At 47.9% G+C, this 21,181-nt stretch overlaps 1 protein-coding gene across 10 annotated transcripts in view; it reads right to left on the bottom strand.

Moving 5' to 3' along the window:
• Positions 1-21,181, bottom strand: part of MTCL1 (microtubule crosslinking factor 1) — a 135,260-nt gene that overhangs the window by 35,451 nt on the left and 78,628 nt on the right. For 3 of the 10 annotated variants that reach the window (XM_010335570.3, XM_039463783.2, XM_010335569.3), the window contains exons 4-8: positions 19,886-19,945; positions 18,645-18,722; positions 13,023-14,336; positions 11,786-11,941; positions 3,049-3,171 (exon numbers count right to left, since the gene is read on the bottom strand). In XM_010335570.3, coding sequence (XP_010333872.3) covers positions 3,049-3,171; positions 11,786-11,941; positions 13,023-14,336; positions 18,645-18,722; positions 19,886-19,945 — 1,731 coding nt within the window. The remainder of the gene's footprint in view (positions 1-3,048; positions 3,172-11,785; positions 11,942-13,022; positions 14,337-18,644; positions 18,723-19,885; positions 19,946-21,181) is intronic. The other 7 variants (XM_039463785.2, XM_039463784.2, XM_074383767.1 and 4 more) reach the window with 4 other exon arrangements.

Raw genomic sequence — 21,181 nt, 5'->3', positions numbered from 1 at the left:
AAGAGTCCCTGCAAACTGCCACTCAGTCTCCTCTGTCCTGCTGCATACAAGATGTGATACACAGGAGCCCCAGAGGCTTACTTTAAGGGCTTCAGACGTTTCCTGTTTACAAAACCCCATGAGTCTTCTGATTCAGAAACAAGTGCTATTTCAAAGTAAGGCATTATGATCATTTTTCATTATTAAGTCTCTCATGGTGTTTTTAGATGTCTCTAAACTCCTTCAGGAAAACTGTGTCTTGGAAGTATGGCTTACCACTGACTTGAATCCCACGTAAGCAGATTCCATGTCCCCTCTGTACGTGGGCTGGGCACTCAAAGGCACATTACAATTGTAAAGAGGAAAAGAAGTGGAAATCCTTCCCCTCTACTTCCTGAGCCCCCTGACTCCCAACAGCCCCTGACAGAAGAGAGCCCCAGCTGGTGGAGAGCACAGCAGGCTGGGAGGAAGGAATTCTTCCAAAGGACTCAGGCCTCAACTTCATACAACGGTGAGGAAACAGCCAAGTGAGTCTGACAACCTATTTCCATGCTTAAAGACCTGATGTTCCTATTAGATGTGTATATCTCTTAGGAAAAGAAATATCTTGCATCTCCACATTAAGTTCCTGTTTTTTAAACACCCCCCACCCCCATAAACACTCTTAGAAGCAACAATTATAATGTGTCAATGCTAAAAAGCAAAAGAGTGAATAAAGTATCACTTTGCACATAAGGGCACAATATCTATAAATAATATTTATAGTAGCTGAAGTGACATTACGGGATCAAAGCTTTATATTCCATAGGCCAATAAAGGGTTGGAATGCCAGCCTGAAGGTTATCAACTGTCTTCTCTTAACACTCCCTCTTATGCCAAAAACTAAGGCAGGGATATGTTTTTCTCCTTAAAGTACTAAATTAATTCTCAGAGGCCATGGGAATAGAACCACAGCTGCCCGAGGCCAGTGAGCTAAAGGCCAGCGAAGAGTCAGAAGTAGCTCCGGAAAGGTCCACAGGTCTCGACAGCGACTTCTGTGGCCACTCTCCCAATACCTGACCTTTACTGTCCTTTTGACTGAAATTACAGAAAACAGGCGATTTTATTCACCATCTCAGCGGCCCTCAGCATTCCACCACTGGTTCTTCCCTGCAGACACAAGGGCGGCCTAGCGCACCAGACATTCAGCATCTGCAATTTCCTATCGATCAGTCAAGGTGGTCTTTTTATGTGGTGGGTGGGAGAAGTGTATTTAACATTTCACACTGAAGATGTAACAGTCATGGGATATTTTGCACCATCTGGTTTGAGTTAGGTACATGACAATAAAAGAGGCAGTTAATCTGTAACAAAGATCAGTAATTAAAAAGAAGGGAGGTCTGGACTCTGGTCTCTTAGTCATTTACCAAACAAGAACAATGAGGAAGAGTGTTCGTCTATAATCTAAGAAACAAAACATGTTCCATGACTCAGTCTCAGGACTTAACCTCACCCTTGACATAATCAATTTAGAGGGTCCTGTAATTTTCTTCTTTTTTTCTTCATTTTTATTTTATTATTTTACTGACTCGTGCTGGGCAAGCTTTACTGGCCTCAGGAGCAATGTAAAGGTAATGTGAGACGCTTTCCTGCCTGGCTGTGGAGAGGCAGGGACCTGCACCACGGGAGGCAGCATCTGCAGCACTGTGCCCAGACCCTCCTGGAGAGCCTTCCTTTCCCTCCCTCACTTCTGCCCTTTCCAGCTCCTTCTGTTCCATGGCTCCATGTACTTCCCAAGTCTCAGAGCTCAAGTGTCTGCCCTCTGGGTACCTTAGGGGGCACTTTCCCTTCCTAGAGGGCATCTCCTACCATCCAAAGTCTCTTCTGCAATTCTCCCTGATCATCAACTCACATACTAGAAACACGAGGGCCCCGGACATTGTGCTAGCAGCATCTTCAGCAATAAACTCACTTTTCAAACTATTTTTGGTACAATGCAAAAAGTTTTTTTTTAATTACTTAGTCATTTATCTTTCAAGGAATATGAAATTATTTTCCTCTGACAATGAGATGTGCAACTTGACCTATAAAGGAAACATTTAAAACGAGTCATACATCTAATGGTAGAAGTTGGCAGAAAGTATTTAGATCTTGGCATTTAGCCCTGCCTTTCCAAAGCTTCAAGGTGCTGAGAAGGCACTCATTCCCTTAATCAGTTTGTGACCCATTTAAATCACATGGCCTCAGTCAACATAGGGGCTTATGTGTAGCACACATTCCTCGCCAAAATGAGTTCTTAGATACACCAAGACCTTATGTGCACAGGATATGCATTTTAAAACACCAAGGTGCTCTATTCAAGATCAACTGCTTTGCTTTGTTTAGTTTTAAAGACACAGCTATCTTTCAAGAACAAATACAAAGGGGAAGAGCAGCTGCAGCAATTCTGAACCTAGATATCTTTTCACAACTTAATTAGATTTGGGGTGGCAGGGATTGGGCCATTCTCAGGGATGTCCAGGGCAATGAGTGCCCACCTCTACGAATCCTTTCTACTCGGAACTCTGGGGAAGGATTTGGCAGATAAAATTAGCCAGTACCAGGTTATTCTAGAATAACAGAGGTTAATCAGGCCACAGCTCAAGTTGTGGCAGTTTTTTTTTTTTTTTTTTTTTTTTTTTTTTTTTTTTTTAAGACAACGGTTTAGGGTGAGTTGCTAATTTTCCTAGCAGAAAATTCACCCAACATCAGCAGAGGTGACAGACATACTTTTCTGTCCAGTTGCATTTAGGCCTTTACTTGATGTCAGGCTGGTAATGCTGCAGGGAAGTTTGGATTAGGCATGAGGAAGGCCTTGCTGAGACCACAGTGTAGATGCTGAAAAGCATGTGCCAGAACAGAAAGGTAGAGTTATGTTTAGGGATGACTGAGAAGGGGTCAGCTAGACTGGGTGAGCTCTCCATAGGTGCCCAAGAGTCTAGCAGCCTGTATGCAACAGACAGCCTTCTTTGAAAATGCATCGTGGCATTTCTCCTTTGGAACTGTACAGTTCATGAAGCGGTTGTGCTGAAATCCATGTTAAATATTTACCTTATGGATCTTGTTTGTATATGTCTCTGTCTCCTCTTGATGCAGTCTGGCCACCTGCATGAGCTGACCCTGTAGCTCCTCTATGGATACACTCTGCTCAGGTAAAACAGGGGGGCCCCTGAGCTGATTGGTGGGATAAAGGAAGGGGTTTAGTGGAAATCAGAACTCTGCCTGAATTGACGACGCAGGACAGACATCTGCACAAGCCAGAGACACACAAGGCAAGACAGCACATGTGGGCGCTGCAGCAGTGGAGTGACTGTGGCAACCCCCCTGGGACTTCCCTCTGGGCTCTACAGCTCCCATGTTACCTGGGGAGGGACAGTTCCCCCTGCCCTGCATCTCTTACCCAGGAGGGGAGTGGGCAGCTTCACCCACCACCATAACCACAAACCAGGCCGACAGAAGGAAGCCAGGGTATGCCAGAGGTGTCCTTGCTCCAAAGGTGGCTTCTGGATGCCGGGCAGTCAGAGCTGATTACGACCAAGGCAGGCATGACTATCTATCACGTCAGCCTCTTGGATTCCCTCTCCGAGTCATCAGGTCTTTCTGAGTTGCATAATTAATTTTTTCACATGCTTTCTTACTAGAGTTTTTTCTGCTCAGCCGAGGGTGCCTTTCTTTTATAGAGGCGGTCTGACCCCCAGTGTTCAGGGCAGTGGGGTGGGGCTTTATCAGTTAGCAGAGATGCATGGCTTCAGGCCTCCCAATGGCACATGCTGCCTAAGGGGAATCGCACAAAGATGTACTTACTACACGTTAAGTTCAAGACAGGTGGTGGAATCCGTATCATGATTTTTATTGGTAAAGTCTACCTTTTATATTCTAATGCCAAGATAGAGGAGTCAGTGTCATTACTTTTGAAATAAAATGTGCTTTTTAGAGATAGAAATATTGTTATGCTAAAAATCTCAGGCATCAACAAAATTTAAGCATGACATTTTACCCACTGGTTTATGCTACTTGAAGACAGGTGTTTTATAAAACTAGGAATCAGAGTGGATTGTTACAATGAAATACATGCCCTTTCACTGGTTCATTCTGAATCCCTTTAACTCATCTACTACTTCTTTTGGATACTGTTTGCTCCTCCTAATCTGATGGTATCTGGGTTGTCAAGAGTGAAAACCAAGAACAGAAAATGCAAAAAAATAGAAGAGCACAGAGCACTTCCCTCAGCACTGGGGATATGAGAGAGGGGTATGAAAGAAAGAAGAACAGAGACAGAAATTCAGACACCGGGGATTCGCCAAGTTTGGCATAAATTTTTGAAAGCTAGAGACTTAAACATCCTATTTTCAAAAAACTCAACAACTTCTGAGAGCATTAAATGTTTCTTTGCTTTGCTAGTTGTTCAAGATTATTATAGTCTTTTATATATATTAAGCAATGTTTGGGGTTCTCTTTGAAAAGATGTATTTCCCTACAGGTTGAATTGGCTCCAATGACTGACTTTTCATTTCTAAAAGTTCTGTTATTTAAAAAAATGTGTGGTCTTTTATGATGGTGACATACTCTTCTCCTGCTTGCTTGCCTTTAATAACTGTGAATGCACTCAGCTGATAATTCTATTATCTGCAGTCTTAGGGCTGAATCCTGCTATTTGCCATGTCTGCCAACTCGAGTCCCTGCTGGACGTTCTTGGCTTGTGTGAAGTTCTGCACTGAGACTTCATCTCCCAGGGGCAATTATCTATAGATGTAGTACGGATCTGGGTGGAGAATGTGCCTCCAGATTGGTTTCGTGTTTGCTGGAGCTAGCAATATAACATAAATTCTTGTCTTTGGGATTCTTGGATCAAACTGGTAACATCAATTCAAAGCCTGAGCCTGGGTGAGGCCAGCTCTAGCCCTCCTACTCCTGACCCAGAGCGCATGCTGGAGAAACCAGTGTCCCCACTGCCTCCAGCTTCCTGCTCCCTTCCCTGGGGCCAGCAGGCAGATGCTTCTTTGCTTGCCTTCTTTCCCTGCAGGTGTCAGTCCCAGGCCCCGTCTCCTGTTCCCTTGGAGCTTCTGAAACTCAAGTCTCCCACTTAACCAGTTCGGGCAACAATCTCCCTAATCCACCCACCTAAGGACCACAGAGACCACTTTGGCTCTCAATTCTTTTTTTATTTTGTTTTGTTTTGAGACAGGGGCTCGCTCTGTCACCCAGGCTGGAGTGCAGTGGTGCAACCTCTATCTCCCGGGCTCTAGTGATTCTCCTGCCTCAGCCTCCTGAGCAGCTGGGATTATAGGTGCCCGCCATGACATCCAGCTAATTTTTGTATTTTTAGTAGAGACAAGGTTTCAGCATGTTGGTCAGATTCGTCTCGAACTCTTGACCTCAAGTGATCTGCCCACCTCAGCCTCCCAAAGTGCTGGGATTAGAGGTGTGAGCCACCTCGCCCAGCCTTCTGGTTCTCAATTCTAAAATCAATTCCAACTCTTGAAGATTTCCCTAAATTTCCTGGGAATTCAGCAAGTATTTAAGAGGTACTTTGTATTTTATGCAGTGTTTTACTCAATATTTATTGAGCACCTCCAGTGCTAGGCACCATCTAAAGCATGGGGGATAGAGAGGTAAACACAGCGGCCACACCTGCCCTCCTGTATCTCAAGTGTTCTGCACGGGACCGTTTCCAGGTCACCAAGGCTGCTCTCCTGCCAGTTTTACTTTCCAGCTACACATTACTCTATAAACTTAAAATGTAAAAAATCCTCCTTATTTAATGCATTAGCTACTAGCCAAAAGCTTTATAGCATTAGGTATAAAAACAGACATCCTAATCAAGCTTATTGTTTAAGAAAAACAAAACTCTATTAGTTTAGTTTCTATAGGTTACATTAACTATTTAGTTTGGCTTTAATTTTAATAAATAATACGTATGTTAAGAAACCATTTTTATGTGAAACAATATATGAAGCTCACACTTCAGTGTCATTGGATTTAAAACATGCTTTTCTGTCTGAACCACACCTTTGAAGGGTCACAGGAAAGGAGGTCCTGTGGGTTTGTTTACTGGGGAAGCTGGATCCACCTACAGTGGCTCCAATGTCATCTCTGTAGACTGCTGCCTGGTCAATAGCAGACACGATTAGATCCTCCTGATGTATTAGAAGCTTTGTTTTCCTTTATTGTCCATTTTTGCTAACGCAATATTAAAACTCCCACGGACAATGCTCCTAGCCGGGATGCCAACGTCACTCCAATGTTACAAAAAACAATATATAAACATGCTATGGCAAAAGTTTTTGCCTAGAATTACTATACTGTCACACAATTGCATACAATCACATACATTTGGAGAAAAGTTTCACATGACACATAAACGTCTTCTAAAAAAATTTCCCTTGGCCACCCAATCCCCTAAAGTTTGGTTCTAAAAACGCTTTGTTCACTTACCTAGGATTCTGATTATACATCAAATTCATCTTCATCTCCCTATTAAAGCAGCTTATCTAAACCAACACCATCCTCACTCGTCTCCGAGGCTGCTGAGACACTAGTCTCGACATTGCAACCATCTTCCCATGTCAGTGTTCTGAAACTCCCACCCATGTCTTCCCCAACAGAACTGCATCGCACAGGGATTAACAAAGGCTAGCTTCCCCAACTCCAGAGAAAGTGGCTTATAAATTACTTCCCATACTTAAGAAGATAACTTCACAATCTCAGACACAAACAGAAAAGGAAGGCTTTTCATGACAGTCACTAGCATGCCTCACAATGCTACTCCTCTAGGACAATTGTCCTACTCCTAAGGACAATTCCACCGCCATGACCATGACTTCATTTTCTGGAGGGTTCTATTTTGTTCTGGCCAGTTTTGCAACCACTCACTTCAAAAGCAGTAGATGAGGTCAACACATGTGTGCAAATACTTGGCATAAAACCCCACGTAACTTCCTCGTGGCTGGCATTTCACAGCTGAGGCACATGGGATTGCAACTGCTTTGTGTGCTTTCTTGATTGAAGGATAAAAGCAGGCACTAAGGAGAAGAACTCTTTGAGATTTCTGACTCAGAAACTCAATCCTCTGGGCACAGGCCTAGTCTCCTTTATATCTGAAATCTGACCACTGTCCGTGCATGGCTATTTCTCATTCAGAACTATTTTTAAGGTGCCTCGCACATTCCAAACTATTCTACACCTCACTCTCTCTTAACAAATGCGAATGTCTCACATTTGATGGGAACCCCAGGGAGCGAAGTCAGGGAAGAGTCCAGTGCATAGTGTGAGCATCTTGCTAACATCCACTGAGAAGAGCAGACAGCAGGTACACTCATCCTGAAGTCTGTTACTTTTTAGCAATTCATTTTTGGGTGGCTGCACTGATGCGTTAGTGGGTGTCCGTGGGTTTGCTCCGGCTGTGGCTGTTTGCCAGAAACTTCAAACTTCAGTTTGCTCTGGCTGTGGCCTCTTGGAGAGGCCACCCCTTTCCCAGGTTTAGTGAATGGCGGCGTCTGAGCAGCAGGGCTCCTCCACTGCCCAGATTTGCAATCTGCGAAAATACGTCATGTGTAAGAATGCACTTCTTTTTCTCCTCTTTGTTATAACTGCTGCTGCTGGTACAACTACGAGTAGTAGTTGTAGATACCTCAGTCTTTCAAAATAATAATTTATCTTCTTTCCCCTTTCCCCAAATATAAAAATCCGTAAGGCAAAAGACACAGAGGCATTTTGTAAGTGCAGCTTCAGAAGTAGATCCTCTTTAAAAACTTCTGCTTAATGCCATTGATACTAGGTGTGCTATTGGGCCACCTTCCACACCCTTGAGGAACTACGGGCAGAGAGCTAAGGGGGGGTCTACACAGGTACAGTCATGGTTGGCCCGATGGCAAAATTGGTGGTGGTTTAAAGGGAAATGCAAAAGGGAGCAAAGAAAGCTGTTGGCAAGACCTCCAGCTCCAGCCCTGCCTCAGTCTGCATGAAGGTGCCCATGTTTGTCTTTCTCCCAGTTACTCCATGAGGTCTGATGAGTCTCAACACAGCAGCTTCTCTGGCCCAGCTGTCGGGCTGACTTACGGGAGTTTTGTGTACTGTTTCCATTAGAGCCTCATGGGAAAGCAACTGTTGGCAGCAAATTCAGGGATGTTCTCATTAAAGAGCTTTCAGGAGTTCTACTCCCCAGAATTGTCCATTGTACAATTCTTTAACACAATGTCATATTCAAAGACCAAACTAACAAGGCTGTCAGAGTGACATTTATACCAGGGACAGGGCAGCCTTTCCCAACCCAGGTTCTGTGAGTAATCCACATCCAGCTCCTCAAATAAAAGGAAACACTGTGGAGGAATCAAAGTGGCTCCAGAACATGTCTTATTAAAAAAAAAAAAAAAAATAGGATGTGTTTGCAACAGAATTGAGTTTTCTCTTCTATGTGAAATGTCTTTGTGAATAAAAACAACAGAACAAGGGATGTTTAAAACTCCTGATTCACATTGCTTCCGTTTCTAGGAAATGACACTCCCTAGACTTGGCCTTTCACTATGGAGATTTTTAGCTTTCTTGTTAAAATACACAAAATTAAAGGAAGCTAGACAGATGTTTAAAGAAGGTGCCATTCCATGACAAGACAGTGGCTCTACAGCGGCCCTCCAATGAGTCGTTAGAGTGACACTTTAGAAACCCACCCAGGGGTCAGTGCAGAGCTCTCCTGCTGCTATAGATCAGACCCCTCGGGGATGTGCTAGGGAGGGGGAGGGCTGCAGCTGGCTGTAGGCTGTTCTAGACCCAGTTCTGCCACCAACCAGGAGGAGGGTTTATTGGGGAGCCGCTTCACTTCTCAGGGCTCGTTTTTGTCATCTGCAGAATGAGAGACTTCATCTGAAGACCTGCTGTTCCCTTCTGAGCTGCATTGTTCAGAGGTCCTGTGCCACCACATGGCACCAGCTCGCTCTGCTAATCTACTTCTTGTGCAGCTTTATTGTCCCTCAGTATTTGGTTTTCTTCAACTAGGTGCTTTTCTCTCCCAAATCACTGTAAGTTTCTGAAGCTATGTGAAGCATTTATGATTGTGACAACTTATCACTGCTCCAGGTTACACAATATGGACCTAGAAGAATCCAGGAGGAGGAGAGCTTTCTGATACAGGCTGTAACTGCACACAGCTACATGCGACAACCCTTGAAGGATGAACATTTGGGAAGGGAGATGCATTTCCTGTAAAACCGGCCATCAAAGGTAAGGGGGATGCCCTGTGCTGTGGTTCCAGAGCTGCGGTTCCAGAAACAGGCCATGACAAAGAAGAAAGAGCTACAGCGGGAAGGGAAAACCAGGACCCTGACTAGGGAAGCTGTGACACACTCTCCCCCTTGGCAATCCCCAATGGCAAGACATAGCACTCTATTATTAATCATACTTCAGGCCAGGTGTGGTGGCTCATGCCTGGAATCCAAGCACTTTGAGAGGCCAAGGCAGGCAGATCATGAGGTCAGGAGATCGAGACCATCCTGGCCATGGTGAAACTCTGTCTCTACTAAAATACAAAAAATTAACCAGGCATGGTGGCGCGTGCCTGTAGTTCCAGCTACTCAGGAGGCTGAGGCAGGGGAATCGCTTGAATCCAGGAGACGGAGGTTGCAATGAGCCAAGACCATGCCACTGCACTCCAGCCTGGCTAAAGAACAAGACTCCGTCTCAAAAAAAAAAAAAAAAAATCATACTTTACACAGGCATGGCATTTGGGCCTTTAAAGGTGCTTCCTCATTTAACAGTTCCTTTGCTCTGAACCAACCCTGTGTAATCTCATCAGGTAGGCAGGGCAATGCTGTCATGCCCATTTTACAGACGAGAAAACAGAGGCTGAGAGACTTGCCTGAGAAATTGAGATGGGAATGAACACAGCCAGGCTAGGGCCCAAGGTATCCGATGCCCAGGCCAGGGTCAATTCCAGTGTGGTAGGACACGCCTGCTAGCAACAGCTTGTGGGGCCATGTTAGCTGAAAGCTGGGAAATGTGTCTTTCTGAGGTTTCCCATCCTGGAGGTGGGTCACTCAGCCACTGGAAATGAGCATAATTGCTCACATAACAGCGTTCTCAGAGGAAGGCCCTGAATGCAGTCTGGGCTAACAAAGGCGCATCCTGTGATTGTTCCATGGAGTCCTAAATCACTCCATCTGTGGAGAAACTAGCAGTTCCCCAGTATCTGCCTGTCCTGCTCTACTTTTGGTACAAAACTTAAAGACATCTCACTTGTGATTTAGGAATGAGAATACGCTGAATGACGTTCTGTAACACATGTCTAACTCTACGTCCAAACACAGTGTTAAGAAAACATTAAAAACATTACAAATGCTTATTCTGGACCCTCTAACTAGGAGGGCTCTGGGGCACCCTGCTGCTCCCTGAATACCCACGGCAGCTGCACACAGCTCACGGAGGTTCTGCTTGTTTCCTGGGAGGTTGGCACCAATGCGAGCGTGGCCGTTTGGCATGTGGAATGTCTCCTTGTCACACCTCTGTGTGGTCCACATTTACTTTCCTCTGGGGCAGGGACCCGGATGCCACCTTCTCAGGCAGGGCTGACCTCTGAGCAGGTGACATAAGGAGGGTGGGCCTGCACAGGATGTTTCTGAAAACTTGTTTTGTTTTCATTTAAGCTTTACAGAGGCCGTTTTCATGCAGCTGTGTTGCAGGGGTAGAGGTGTGACACACACCCTCAGGGAAGGGGAGAAGCCCGCATGGGAGATACTGGGACTCACGTGAGTAAGGCGGCAGCCCTCCGGCAACCGTCGGACAACGCAGCAGGCAGCCTGACCAGGTCATAGCAGCGCCGGCCCTGCCCCACCCTCCTGCCTCTGCTCACTTCATCTCCTAATCAAATCCAGCTGGCTTTTCTGCTGAGTGAGCTTCTGTCTCCCCTCAGTGCTGCGGTCCTCACCACTCCCTCACCCCTGCCCTGCGGGAGCGGCTCCCATCCCCTGGAGCTAAGTGGTAACATCCCTAGGTGGACTCAGAAATTAAGAATCTTCATCAGTGTCTTAGAGAAGCTACTGTCCTCCTCTAGTGAAGAATATGTTGCTCCAGCCCTGCCAACAACCTGCCTTGTCCAGCAGGGGCAGCACCAGGGCTCGCCCCTCGGCAACCCCGTTTATCTCCCAGGTGGGGTGGCCTGCATCTAAGAGCTTCCGCTCTTCCAGGCTGCTCACAATGGTTCCAATCATGCATGTTCCTCTGGTGGCTGGAGCCTTGTGTACATGGGGTTACTGTGGTGACAGAGACTGATAAGGGTGCCCGCAGGTCAGGAGAGAGACCCCCCTGATTCTCTCAACCAGCCAGCAGTGTCACTCCAGACCATGGGACAGTCACAGAGACACAGGCAATGAAGAACTGAAAAGGAGAGTCCTAAGAGGAATTTCCTCCATTGTAGGAAAGCCCACATTGGGTTTTCATCCCTTCTTTCTCTGCGGTTGGACAAGAAGCCACCACGCACTCACCAAGAAGCCACCACACACTCACCAAGAAGCCACCACGCACTCCAGACCAGGTGCCCCAGGTCTGCAGGAACAGGATGTGGAGTGCCTGCAGTGAGCTGTCCTTCTGTCTGACAAGCACAGCAGTTCCCCGCATGCACCTGCACACACCTGCCTGTCCCAGTGCCACACAACAGGTTTGCTGCCAAGGGAGTTCCGCCCATTTTCCAAACCTCCTCTTGCCATGTTCCCTCAGGGCCTCGTCTGGGGCAGAAACCGTCACGCAGCCAGCCACACAGGAAAAGGAGGGGAAGGTCGGGGGATTGCTTGCTTGCGCTGACCTCCAGGCTGAAGCAGCTCTGGCGTCCTGGCCCGTGGCTCCCAGCATCCCCGTCTGCGCGGCGGTGCAGCTCCCGCGCGGCTCGGAGGCGCAGGCTCTGCCGCTCGTCCCCTCGGGCTGGCCCAAGCTGCCACTCCAGCTGCTCTCTCAGTCTGGACTGTTAGGTGCACGGGAGGGATTTTTGTGTGTTTTTTTTTTTTTTTTAATTTTGAACAAAAAAAAAACAAAGGACAAGGAGGTGGGGGCAGGGAGGGGGGATGAAGAAAACAACAATGGATAAAGGAGACAACTGAGAAAATGACCAGACGAAGAATGGCATGAACAGAAACAGCAGCTTAAAGTAAGAAAGTGAAGAGAACAGACCCGAGATGAGGATGAGCAAAAGGACGGGTGGACACATCTGGAAAGCAAAAAGAGAAAGTAGGGGTGCAGACACTGGTTACGGGGCGCATGCGATGGCGATGCGTGAATCCAGAACTCAACTGCAAGCACGCTACCCGCGAAGGAAATGGAAAACGAGGCTCTTCCTTCCTTACTTGTGGGTCGAGCAGCCAAAGCCACAGTCCAGGGCGGCAGCTGGGCCATGCACCCAAGGCGAGGCTAGGACAGCAGTCCTCGGAGGCCCTCCGCGCCCTCCCCCGCGGCGTCAGGGCGGCGGGAGCCAGCAGAGCTTTTCCACCAAAACCATCCTTCTCAGCACCGCGCTCCTCACCCGCTTTGGCTGATCCTCCAGCGGGAGTGGGGGCCTGCGCTGCCTAGGGCCTTGGACTGCACTGTGTCCCTTGAAACACACCCAGGAAGGGACGTGCTCGTTAGTGAGTCTGCTAATTATCCTGACTGTGACATGCGTTTGTCTTAGCCTCCTCACGGCTTCTTCAGCGGGTGGCTGGTTGGTTGAGACACCAAGAGAGGAGCAAGGCCGGCCTGCGTCGAGCCCTATTTGCTTCCAATGGGCTTAGCCTCGTGTCTGGGAGGGCCTCTAAACCACGAGTCGCGGTGCAGTGAAAAATAAGACAGGAAAAAGGAAAAAGAAACAAGGCAATACAAGAGAACTTAAAAAAGAAAACAACGGAGCCCAACCAAGAGAGAGGATCCGGTTGCCCCGGAGGCTTTAGTACAATGCAGGTTTGAAATCATAACCAAGCAGCCGTGAGCAGCGTGAGCCCGAGTGCAGCAATGCCAGCGAGAAGGAGGAAGAGCAAGGTGGAGCAGGGAGGCGAAGCCACGAGCCCCCTTACCTGCAAGTCGGGGCCCAGCTCCTTCCCCAGGTTCCCGATGGGGGAGTCCCGGGACACAGAAGTCACAGTGGAGAGGAAGCTGGAGGACTCTGTGAGGTGGGGCAAGGGGGACAGGCCATCCCCAATGCGGTTCACCTGCTCCAGGAAGGCTTGCAGCTCCTTCCTGAAAGCCTTCATCTTGGCATTGATGGTCCCCAGCAGGTGGGGCTCCTGCTGGTCCCCCTCGCCCTGATCTTCTTCACCCTGGAGGCCAGGCCCTGGTGAGGGTGCACCACCCTGCAGCCCGGCATCGTGGAGGAAACAGTCAGTGTCTGTGATGAGGCGCTCCATGGTCCGCTCCAGCCGCTGGGCCTCGTGCTTTAGGGTCACTAGACACTCGGAGTCCTCCTGGGCCTTCAGGAGCTCCGTGGGGCACGGCTCACTGGCCTCCGATGGCTTCCCGCTCTCAAAGCCTGACGTCTTCTCGAACATTTCCTCCGAATCACTCTCCCCGCCAACAGGCCCTTCCCGCTTGGGCTGGGACAGGCGGCCCTCCTCCCCATCGCTCTCCTTCTTGCCTGCATCGCTCTCGGCATCACTGTCTCGAGGACTGGGGGCGTGCACCCCCAGGTGGGCGGCCAGGTCACAGCGCTGGATATTGGACAGCAGCGCGTGGTTCTCGTGCTGTAGTTTGAGCACCTTGCCACTGAGCTCGCTGATCTGCAGCCTGGCCGACTTCAGCTCCTCTTGCAGGGGGGTCCCACCCCCAGCACTAGGACTCACACCCTCCCCGAGCCAGCCCGGATCCCGGGGAGGCTCAAACTTGAACTTGCTGAGCTCGTGCGTCAGCTGCCGGTTGTGGTCTTCAATCTCGGAGATGGACCTCCGGAGCAGCTCCGCTTCCTCTTCCACAAACTGCAGGTGGCGGCGGAGCTCCGTGGAGGACTCCAGGGAGTCGCCGAAGGGTGAGGTAGGAATGCTGGGTGTGTGGTCTCGGCCCGCGCCCTCCCGCTCCTGCTGGCTCCGCATGTCCTCCATCTCCGCCTTGAGGCCACGGTTCTCAACCTCCAGCTCGACTATTTTCCGGCCCAAGATGTTGGCTTCCTCCTCTACCATCTTCAGCCGCAGCTTCAGCTCAGCCTCCCTGGTGCTGGGGGGCCCGCCTGCTTCCCCCATGGGCAGGGGGCTGTCCACATCCCCATAGAGGGACTTGTACTTCTGGAGCTCCTGCTCCAGCTCATCCTTCTCCCTTCCTAGCTTGGCCATCTTTTTGCGCATCAGGAAGGCTTCCTCTTTGGCAAATTGGAGCTGGCACTTCAAATCGGCACTGTCATCCTGCCAGGAGAAAACAGCCCAGGAGAAGGGTTATTTGAAAATACCAAATGTTCGTGTTTTTCATGATTCCCCTCACACCTCGCCCCCAACACACACACAAACACCAAACACCGATCTTCCCGTCGGTGCCGTTGAGTTACACAGAGAAAGAGCCAAGACAAAGCAGAGGTGGGTCCAGGGGGCTTTGTGGAAGGGACCTGGGAAAGGCCTACAGTTTGTTTTTTGCCACAGAAACAAAAGAAACCAAAAAAATTAGTTTGGAAAAAAAAGTTCATGTCACAACCATGATACAAATTATGAGCAAAGAAGGGAAAACGAAATGAAACCCAAAACCCAGCGGGAACGCGCAACCCCTCCTTGCTCTGTGGATCCCACCTGGTTACTTACCAACACCAGTAAGAGACAGCAGGACCCCTCACCAAAGCCTGCTGCAGGCACACAGGGTTCAGAGCCTCTTCCGCCCTGCTGCACTCACCGCCTCTAATGTGCTGACCTCCCTCATTCAAAGTGGCCCGCAATCCACGAGGTCTGACCAGGATGGGGAAGTCAGGCCACCCCAAATTAACAGCTCAGCTTTCCCCTGGTTTCCTAAGGTACCTGAGACAGGGCAATTCGCTTCTCTCCATCCCAGTCTCCCCAGCCCTAATGTCCCACAAGAATGAATGACCAAAAAAAAAAATGAGGTATGAGCCTGAGGATGCTTGGAAGTCCAGGCACGTGCTGAGTCAATACCGAGCTCTGAAGGCTGGTGCACACTGGGTACTGCAGACCTGGACACCTGGGCTCCTTGCAGCCTTTCGCCATGCAAGTGCAACTTCAGAGGTCTTTGCTTATGTTCCTTTCCCTTTGGTTGCTATAACGGAGCAGGAAATTAAACTTGGAGACCCAAGGCAAGGAGATAAGTGCTAGATAGAGTCAAGTGTATCAAAACCTGAGAAGTGTCCTCATCAGGCTTCAAGAGGGTTCTGGAAGGTCCTCAAAGCTGACTCTGCTGCTGACGGCCTGCACTGCTTAGCTGAGGTCAAAATGGCAGTTTTCAGATCCACTGGGAAGTCAACTCTGCTCTGCAGGGCTGGTCTCGTTTTGAGGCCAGATAAACCCCCATTTTGGTTTTGCATAAACGTTTTACTATTCACGTTCAGTGGATGGGAAAAATGACCGATTTCATGAATCACTCCTCATTGATCGGCCATCAGAAGTTCCAGAAGGCTTCAGCAAAGGTTTCTCCCATCACACAGAGAAACTGTTAACAACAGCTCTGTGGGAGTCAATTCCCACAGCCCCAGTGGAGGAAAAGGCATCAAACTCCTCTCCAGGCCTGTTGACCCTTCTCTGGAACAAGTCAGCCCCTGAGGGAGAATTAACCCTTTCAGATCATCACATGTGCTCACAGTGCAGCTTTTACAGCCAGAGCATGGCTCATTCTCTGCCACAGTCTGGTCACACACTCACCATTTGGCAGAAAGAGAAATGCCTCCCTCGGCACCTCCCAGCTTTCCTCCTTCCACTCTGCCTGGTCCCTCCTTGCTCACCACAAACCCCATGGAAAGGGGAAAAACAGTATAATGAGGAAGGCTCAGACCAATACCTATGACCAAGTGTGCAGCCACTGCCATAGGGAAAGCTTGCCGGGCGCTATCTGTGCATCCTCACGAGGATGACCTCTCCCACAGTCATCTCTTAGCTGAGGACAAAACCAGGCCTGCTGGACTTGGGGTCAAACATGCTGCCCAGAGGCCTAGCTTTGCCCCCCGCTACTGTCCAAGGGACCTGGGCTAATCACAGAGTCCCACTGAACCTGTCTCTTTGTAGCTAAAGCAGGAATGCTTGCTTAACCACAAGGTCATTATGAAGGTCAAATGAAATAATGGTCTGTATACGATATATCATAAACCTAAATAGTATATTTATCACATAAGCAGGTTTGCATATGATAAATCACCATGCTCTAACTCCCCAAAATTAATTTTCTTATTTGTCTGAAACACAATTAGTATTGAGTAAAGGAGTCGATAAATGGTTTTTTTCCTTCTTTGCACATTAGGAGAATATATAAATGTCACATGGTCTTTGAGTTCTGAGAACTTATCACATTAAGGATTTGGTTGGGTTTTGGTTAGGTAGATATAAAAAGCATTCCTGTGACTAACTCGAAGTAAGGCTGCCTGCCCTTCTCACAAATATTGGGGCAAATGCGCTATTATCACCACTGGGGTAATGACATTGTTTTTTAAAGAATCTACACAGAATTCATGGGCTGTGTAGAATACACAGAATACAATGGTGCAATCTTGGTTCACTATGACCGCTGCCTCCCAGGTTCAGGCAATTCTCCTGCTCCCTGCCTCTGCCTCCTGAGCAGCTGGGACTACAGGAGCATGCCACTGCACCCAGCTAATTTTTGTATTTTTAGAAGAGACGAGGTTTTGCCATGTTGGCCAGGCTGGTCTCGAACTCCTGACCTCAGGTGATCCACCACCTCAGCCTCCCAAAGTGCTGGCATTACAGGTGTGAGCCACTGTGCCTGGCCTTGTTCATTCATTCTTTCAAGAAATATTAAGTACCTACTATGTCCCAGAAGTTGGCGTGTTACTTTTAAACAACCTCGGCTTCTTAGAACTTTCAAAAGTAGGGCAAACAAAAGCACCTTTTCAATTTTTGATAAACATAGATTTGTAAGAAATCCAAATACACAGACAGATCTTTGTTGTTCCCATGAAGGTATGGCGTTTAAACTAAAGTACCTAGCATTGGAGATGGATTGTAAATACTTAAAAGCTTGGGACCAGAAAACAGGGGAGTGCTTTCGGCCCCATTGTTAACTTGAGTGCCAGTGTATGTCCATTGTCAAAAATCATCTAAATGATCCTATCTCCAACTTTGAAGCAGAGAAATCCATGGTAGCAGAAATCATGGAGGGCAGCACTGTCCAGCTGCAAGGAAACTCAGCCCCACTTTCCACCCTCCTTGAGCCTGGGACTCGAGACTGGGCTCGACAAGGGGCGGGCAGGGCTGCCTGCTGTGACCCGCATCAGTGGAAACCTGCAGCTGCCAAGGTCTTGATGTGGTAGAGCCAGAACAGCAGGGGCAGAGTTGCCTACATGGTGCGGGAAGCGTTTGGCTCAAACAGGCGTCTGGGCCAGGGACTCAGGCAATCCCACTCTGCCTTGTTCCTTCTCGCTCACCATAAACCCCATGGAAGAGGAAAATGATATGACAGGGAAAGCTCAGGGAAATACCTACGACCAACTCCTGGGAGTCTCTCTGAGAAGTTGAACTGAAAAACTGGGGAGAGAGGTAAGATCTCTGAGAAGGATCCTGAAACATGCTGGAGATTATACATGCTTATCTGCACCCCCTCATGCAGATAGAAGGTCCCCATAGAGCCTTCAAATCACCTTCATTTCTGGAAACCTTCAACCTCATGCCATTCCCTTCCCTCCACCGTCCACTACAAATCTATCATAGAATTCTCCTCCATCTCCTTGAACCTAAACCCAAGTCAGTAAAAGCAGCAAGATCCTATGACATACTCTAACGAGTGTCAATTTGTAGATTACCTGAGGATTGATAAAATGTCCAAAATGTCTTCTCGGTCCTTAAAGAAAAAAGCTATCTAAGCACCAGGAAGTCTAACATATGATTAAATCATGCTGTCATATCAACTTAACCACCACACATGCACTATGAGGCCTGCCACCAAGGCTAAAGCAGTTTTTGAAGAAAGACCGCCCTGGAAGCCATGGGAGAGTATGTATTAAATGAAGGGGACAGATATCTTCTGTGAGGTCAAGGCAGCTGCAGCAGGACTCGCTGCACTTGCTGGGTGTTGTGTGCAGGAGAGGGGTGGCCTGAGGGAAGCTGAGCTCAGCCTGTTCTGAGTGGGGGAAGCCACTCCTTCTCATAAGATGGGGAATCACGGCTTCAGCTCCGGCAGTGGGAGGCTGGATGCCCATCTTATCTGGTAATCGTAGACTTCTTAAAACTCTGCCAAGACTCTAGTGAAGGGGGCAAAACCGAGTCTAAACTGAGGGATATTATTTCTGCTTTCAAGAGATCATTGGATAGACACAGGTATGCAGTATGAAAGCAGGTCAAGTCCAACCTTCCACGTGACACATGATTCCTGATGTGGGCAGAGGACAGGCATGGCCAGGACGGGGAGACACCCAGGGGCCCACCACCATCACCACCAGCGAGAAAGGCCTTGTCAAGCAACAGAAATATATCACTCTCTGTATATATTCTTTGGCTTGCAAGTCGGCCGTCCAGCCAGCACCCCAAGCGGGTGACTGCCCGCGTGCCTACCTTGCGCCGGGGCGCCAGCTTCCTTTGGGTTTTGGTTGCGGGCCTGCAGTTCCCAGGGCGCTCCATTCCACCATTCTGCTGAACAGAAACTGCTTCCTCAATAATCCCGCAGGCCGGGTGGGCGGTTCAACGCATCCCAGGTACCCGAGTTTCTGACACTTGCCTAAGGAGCAGCAGCTCCTGCTCTTGGCCCATTTTACCCACAAGGTGAATGCAACTTCATGCTGTTCATTTCACAATGGGGCAGAATTTCCCCTATTAAGGAAAAGATCTCCCCTGGGCAAGAGCCAGTCAACTGAAAACACTCTCAGCTCAGGAGAGTATAAGCACCCAGCAGCAGGATGGCAGACTTTAATCTCCCTGTTATTAATAGATTCCAAAGTGAGACTGGGAGGCTAGGAGGGGTGGAAGGGAACAGTTGGGCTTTAGTGTTCCCGCTGCTACAGGGGCCTGCCCCTCCTTGAATGACGCCCTGGGGATCAGTGAGTTTGGAGAATGGAGAAACCCGAGGGGATCCTTATGAGGGGAGTTCACAGGGACTGGGCTGAACCAGGTCGGTGGAGGTCGCTGAGCTCTTAGTTACCCCAACTCATTGTGTCTCTCTAATTACTACTTGCTCTCAGAGTGCAGTGAGCTGATATCCCAATAACACCTTTGTTCTCTCTACCACCTAATGCTAGCAGCAATTTTTAGAAAAGAATCCCATTAAACAGCTTTACAGAAAAGCTAGGAAAGTTTTGAAGAATACATACTGTGCATCTAGAAAGGGCTGAGAATATTTTACCTTCAATTAGAACCATTTAAAATATTGCTTGGCTTACACATTAAAAAGCAAAAGGAACAACAACAACATTCAAAAGAATGGCTTATGAAATGACTCAACACCACAGTGGAGGTTTTATTTCACTGTGTGGATGACTTCGAAGGTCAAATACTTTTTACCATTTATGAGTACCGCCAGGCCCCTAAACTACACTTAGTTCTGTTTCACACAAAGCCAATTCTTTTTCCTGAAGAAATCACCAGCTTGTCAGCGTGAGGGAGAAACAAGAGGAAGGAGCTGTGGGTTTAGAAAGAAAATGTCCACCCTGTTTAAATTAGGAATGAGGCCACGTATTTGGGCAAGTAATGCTTCTCTGAATGTTTTAAAGGCAAAGCTAACACTTACTGAAAAAATTAAAAATTTAAAAAGTGACTTCACTTATAGGAGATATAGCATTAGAATAAAAACCTCTGCTTACCTGGTTAAAGGTCTTCTTCTCTTTGTACATTTCCCGACTGCTTCTTCTTTTTAGGGAACTCTGAAATAGAACCAAGTGACATTCTGTGACCAAGGGCTCACACGTGACGGCCAGCACCAGCAAACATTGTCCCCACACGTAGGGACGCACACATTGGACAGAGGCTGTTTCCCACCAGAATCAAGAAACAACATAGAATAAAATAAATAGGCCAGGCATGGTGGCTCAAGCCTGTAATCCCAGCACTTTGGGAGGCCGAGGCAGGTGGATCACGAGGTCGAGAGATCGAGACCATCCTGGTCAACAAGGTGAAATCCCGTCTCTACTAAAAATACAAAAAATTAGCTGGGCATGGTGGCGCGTGCCTGTAATGCCAGCTACTCAGGAGGCTGAGGCAGGAGAATTGCCTGAACCCAGGAGGCAGAGGTTGCGGTGAGCCGAGATCGCGCCATTGCACTCCAGCCTGGGTAACAAGAGCGAAACTCCGTCTCAAAAAAAATAAATAAAATAAAATAAAATAAATAAATAAATAAATAAAATAAAAAGCAGCCGGGCCCGGTGGCTCAAGCTTGTAATCCCAGCACTTTGGGAGGCCGAGGCGGGTGGATCACAAGGTCAAAAGATCGAGACCATCCTGGTCAACATGGTGAAACCCCGTCTCTACTAAAAATACAAAAAAAAAAGAATTAGCTGGGCATGGTGGCGCGTGCCTGTAATCTCAGCTACTCAGGAGGCTGAGGCAGGAGAATTGCCTGAGCCCAGGAGGAGGAGGTTGCGGTGAGCCGAGATCACGCCATTGCACTCCAGCCTGGGTAACAAGAGCGAAACTCCGTCTCAAAAAAAAAATAAAAATAAAAATAAAAATAAATAAAACACAACTTAGAGTCAACCTGTAAATGTAGTTGGAGAAGTTTGATGGTCTTTGAATCTTAAGATTCTTAAAATCCTAACTATTGTATTTGGGGTATTCCTTAAGTATCTAGTTAAGTGAAAAAGGAGGCTAGCTGGAACAATTTTAACAATACAGAGAAGGCAAAAAGAAGAGGAAAAAGGCACGAAGTTGGGGAAACAGGTAACTTGGCTTTCTGGAGCTGGTTCACCTTACAAGTTATGTTTTGTTTGGGCTAACATGAGAATTAACTGGTGTTTCCTGCCAGGTACAGTGGCTCATGCCTATAATCCCAGTGCTTTCCAAGGCAGGAGGATCACTTGGGGCCAGGAGTTCAAAACCATCCCGGACAACATAGTAGTAAGACTTTGTCTCCACAAAAAATAATTTTTAAAAACTTAGCTGGA

The sequence above is a fragment of the Saimiri boliviensis genome, chromosome 13 (assembly GCF_048565385.1).
Source record: "Saimiri boliviensis isolate mSaiBol1 chromosome 13, mSaiBol1.pri, whole genome shotgun sequence".
NCBI lineage: Eukaryota > Metazoa > Chordata > Mammalia > Primates > Cebidae > Saimiri > Saimiri boliviensis.
The sequence above is the reverse complement of the archived record's forward strand: the minus strand, read 5'-3'. Positions and strand labels throughout refer to the sequence as shown.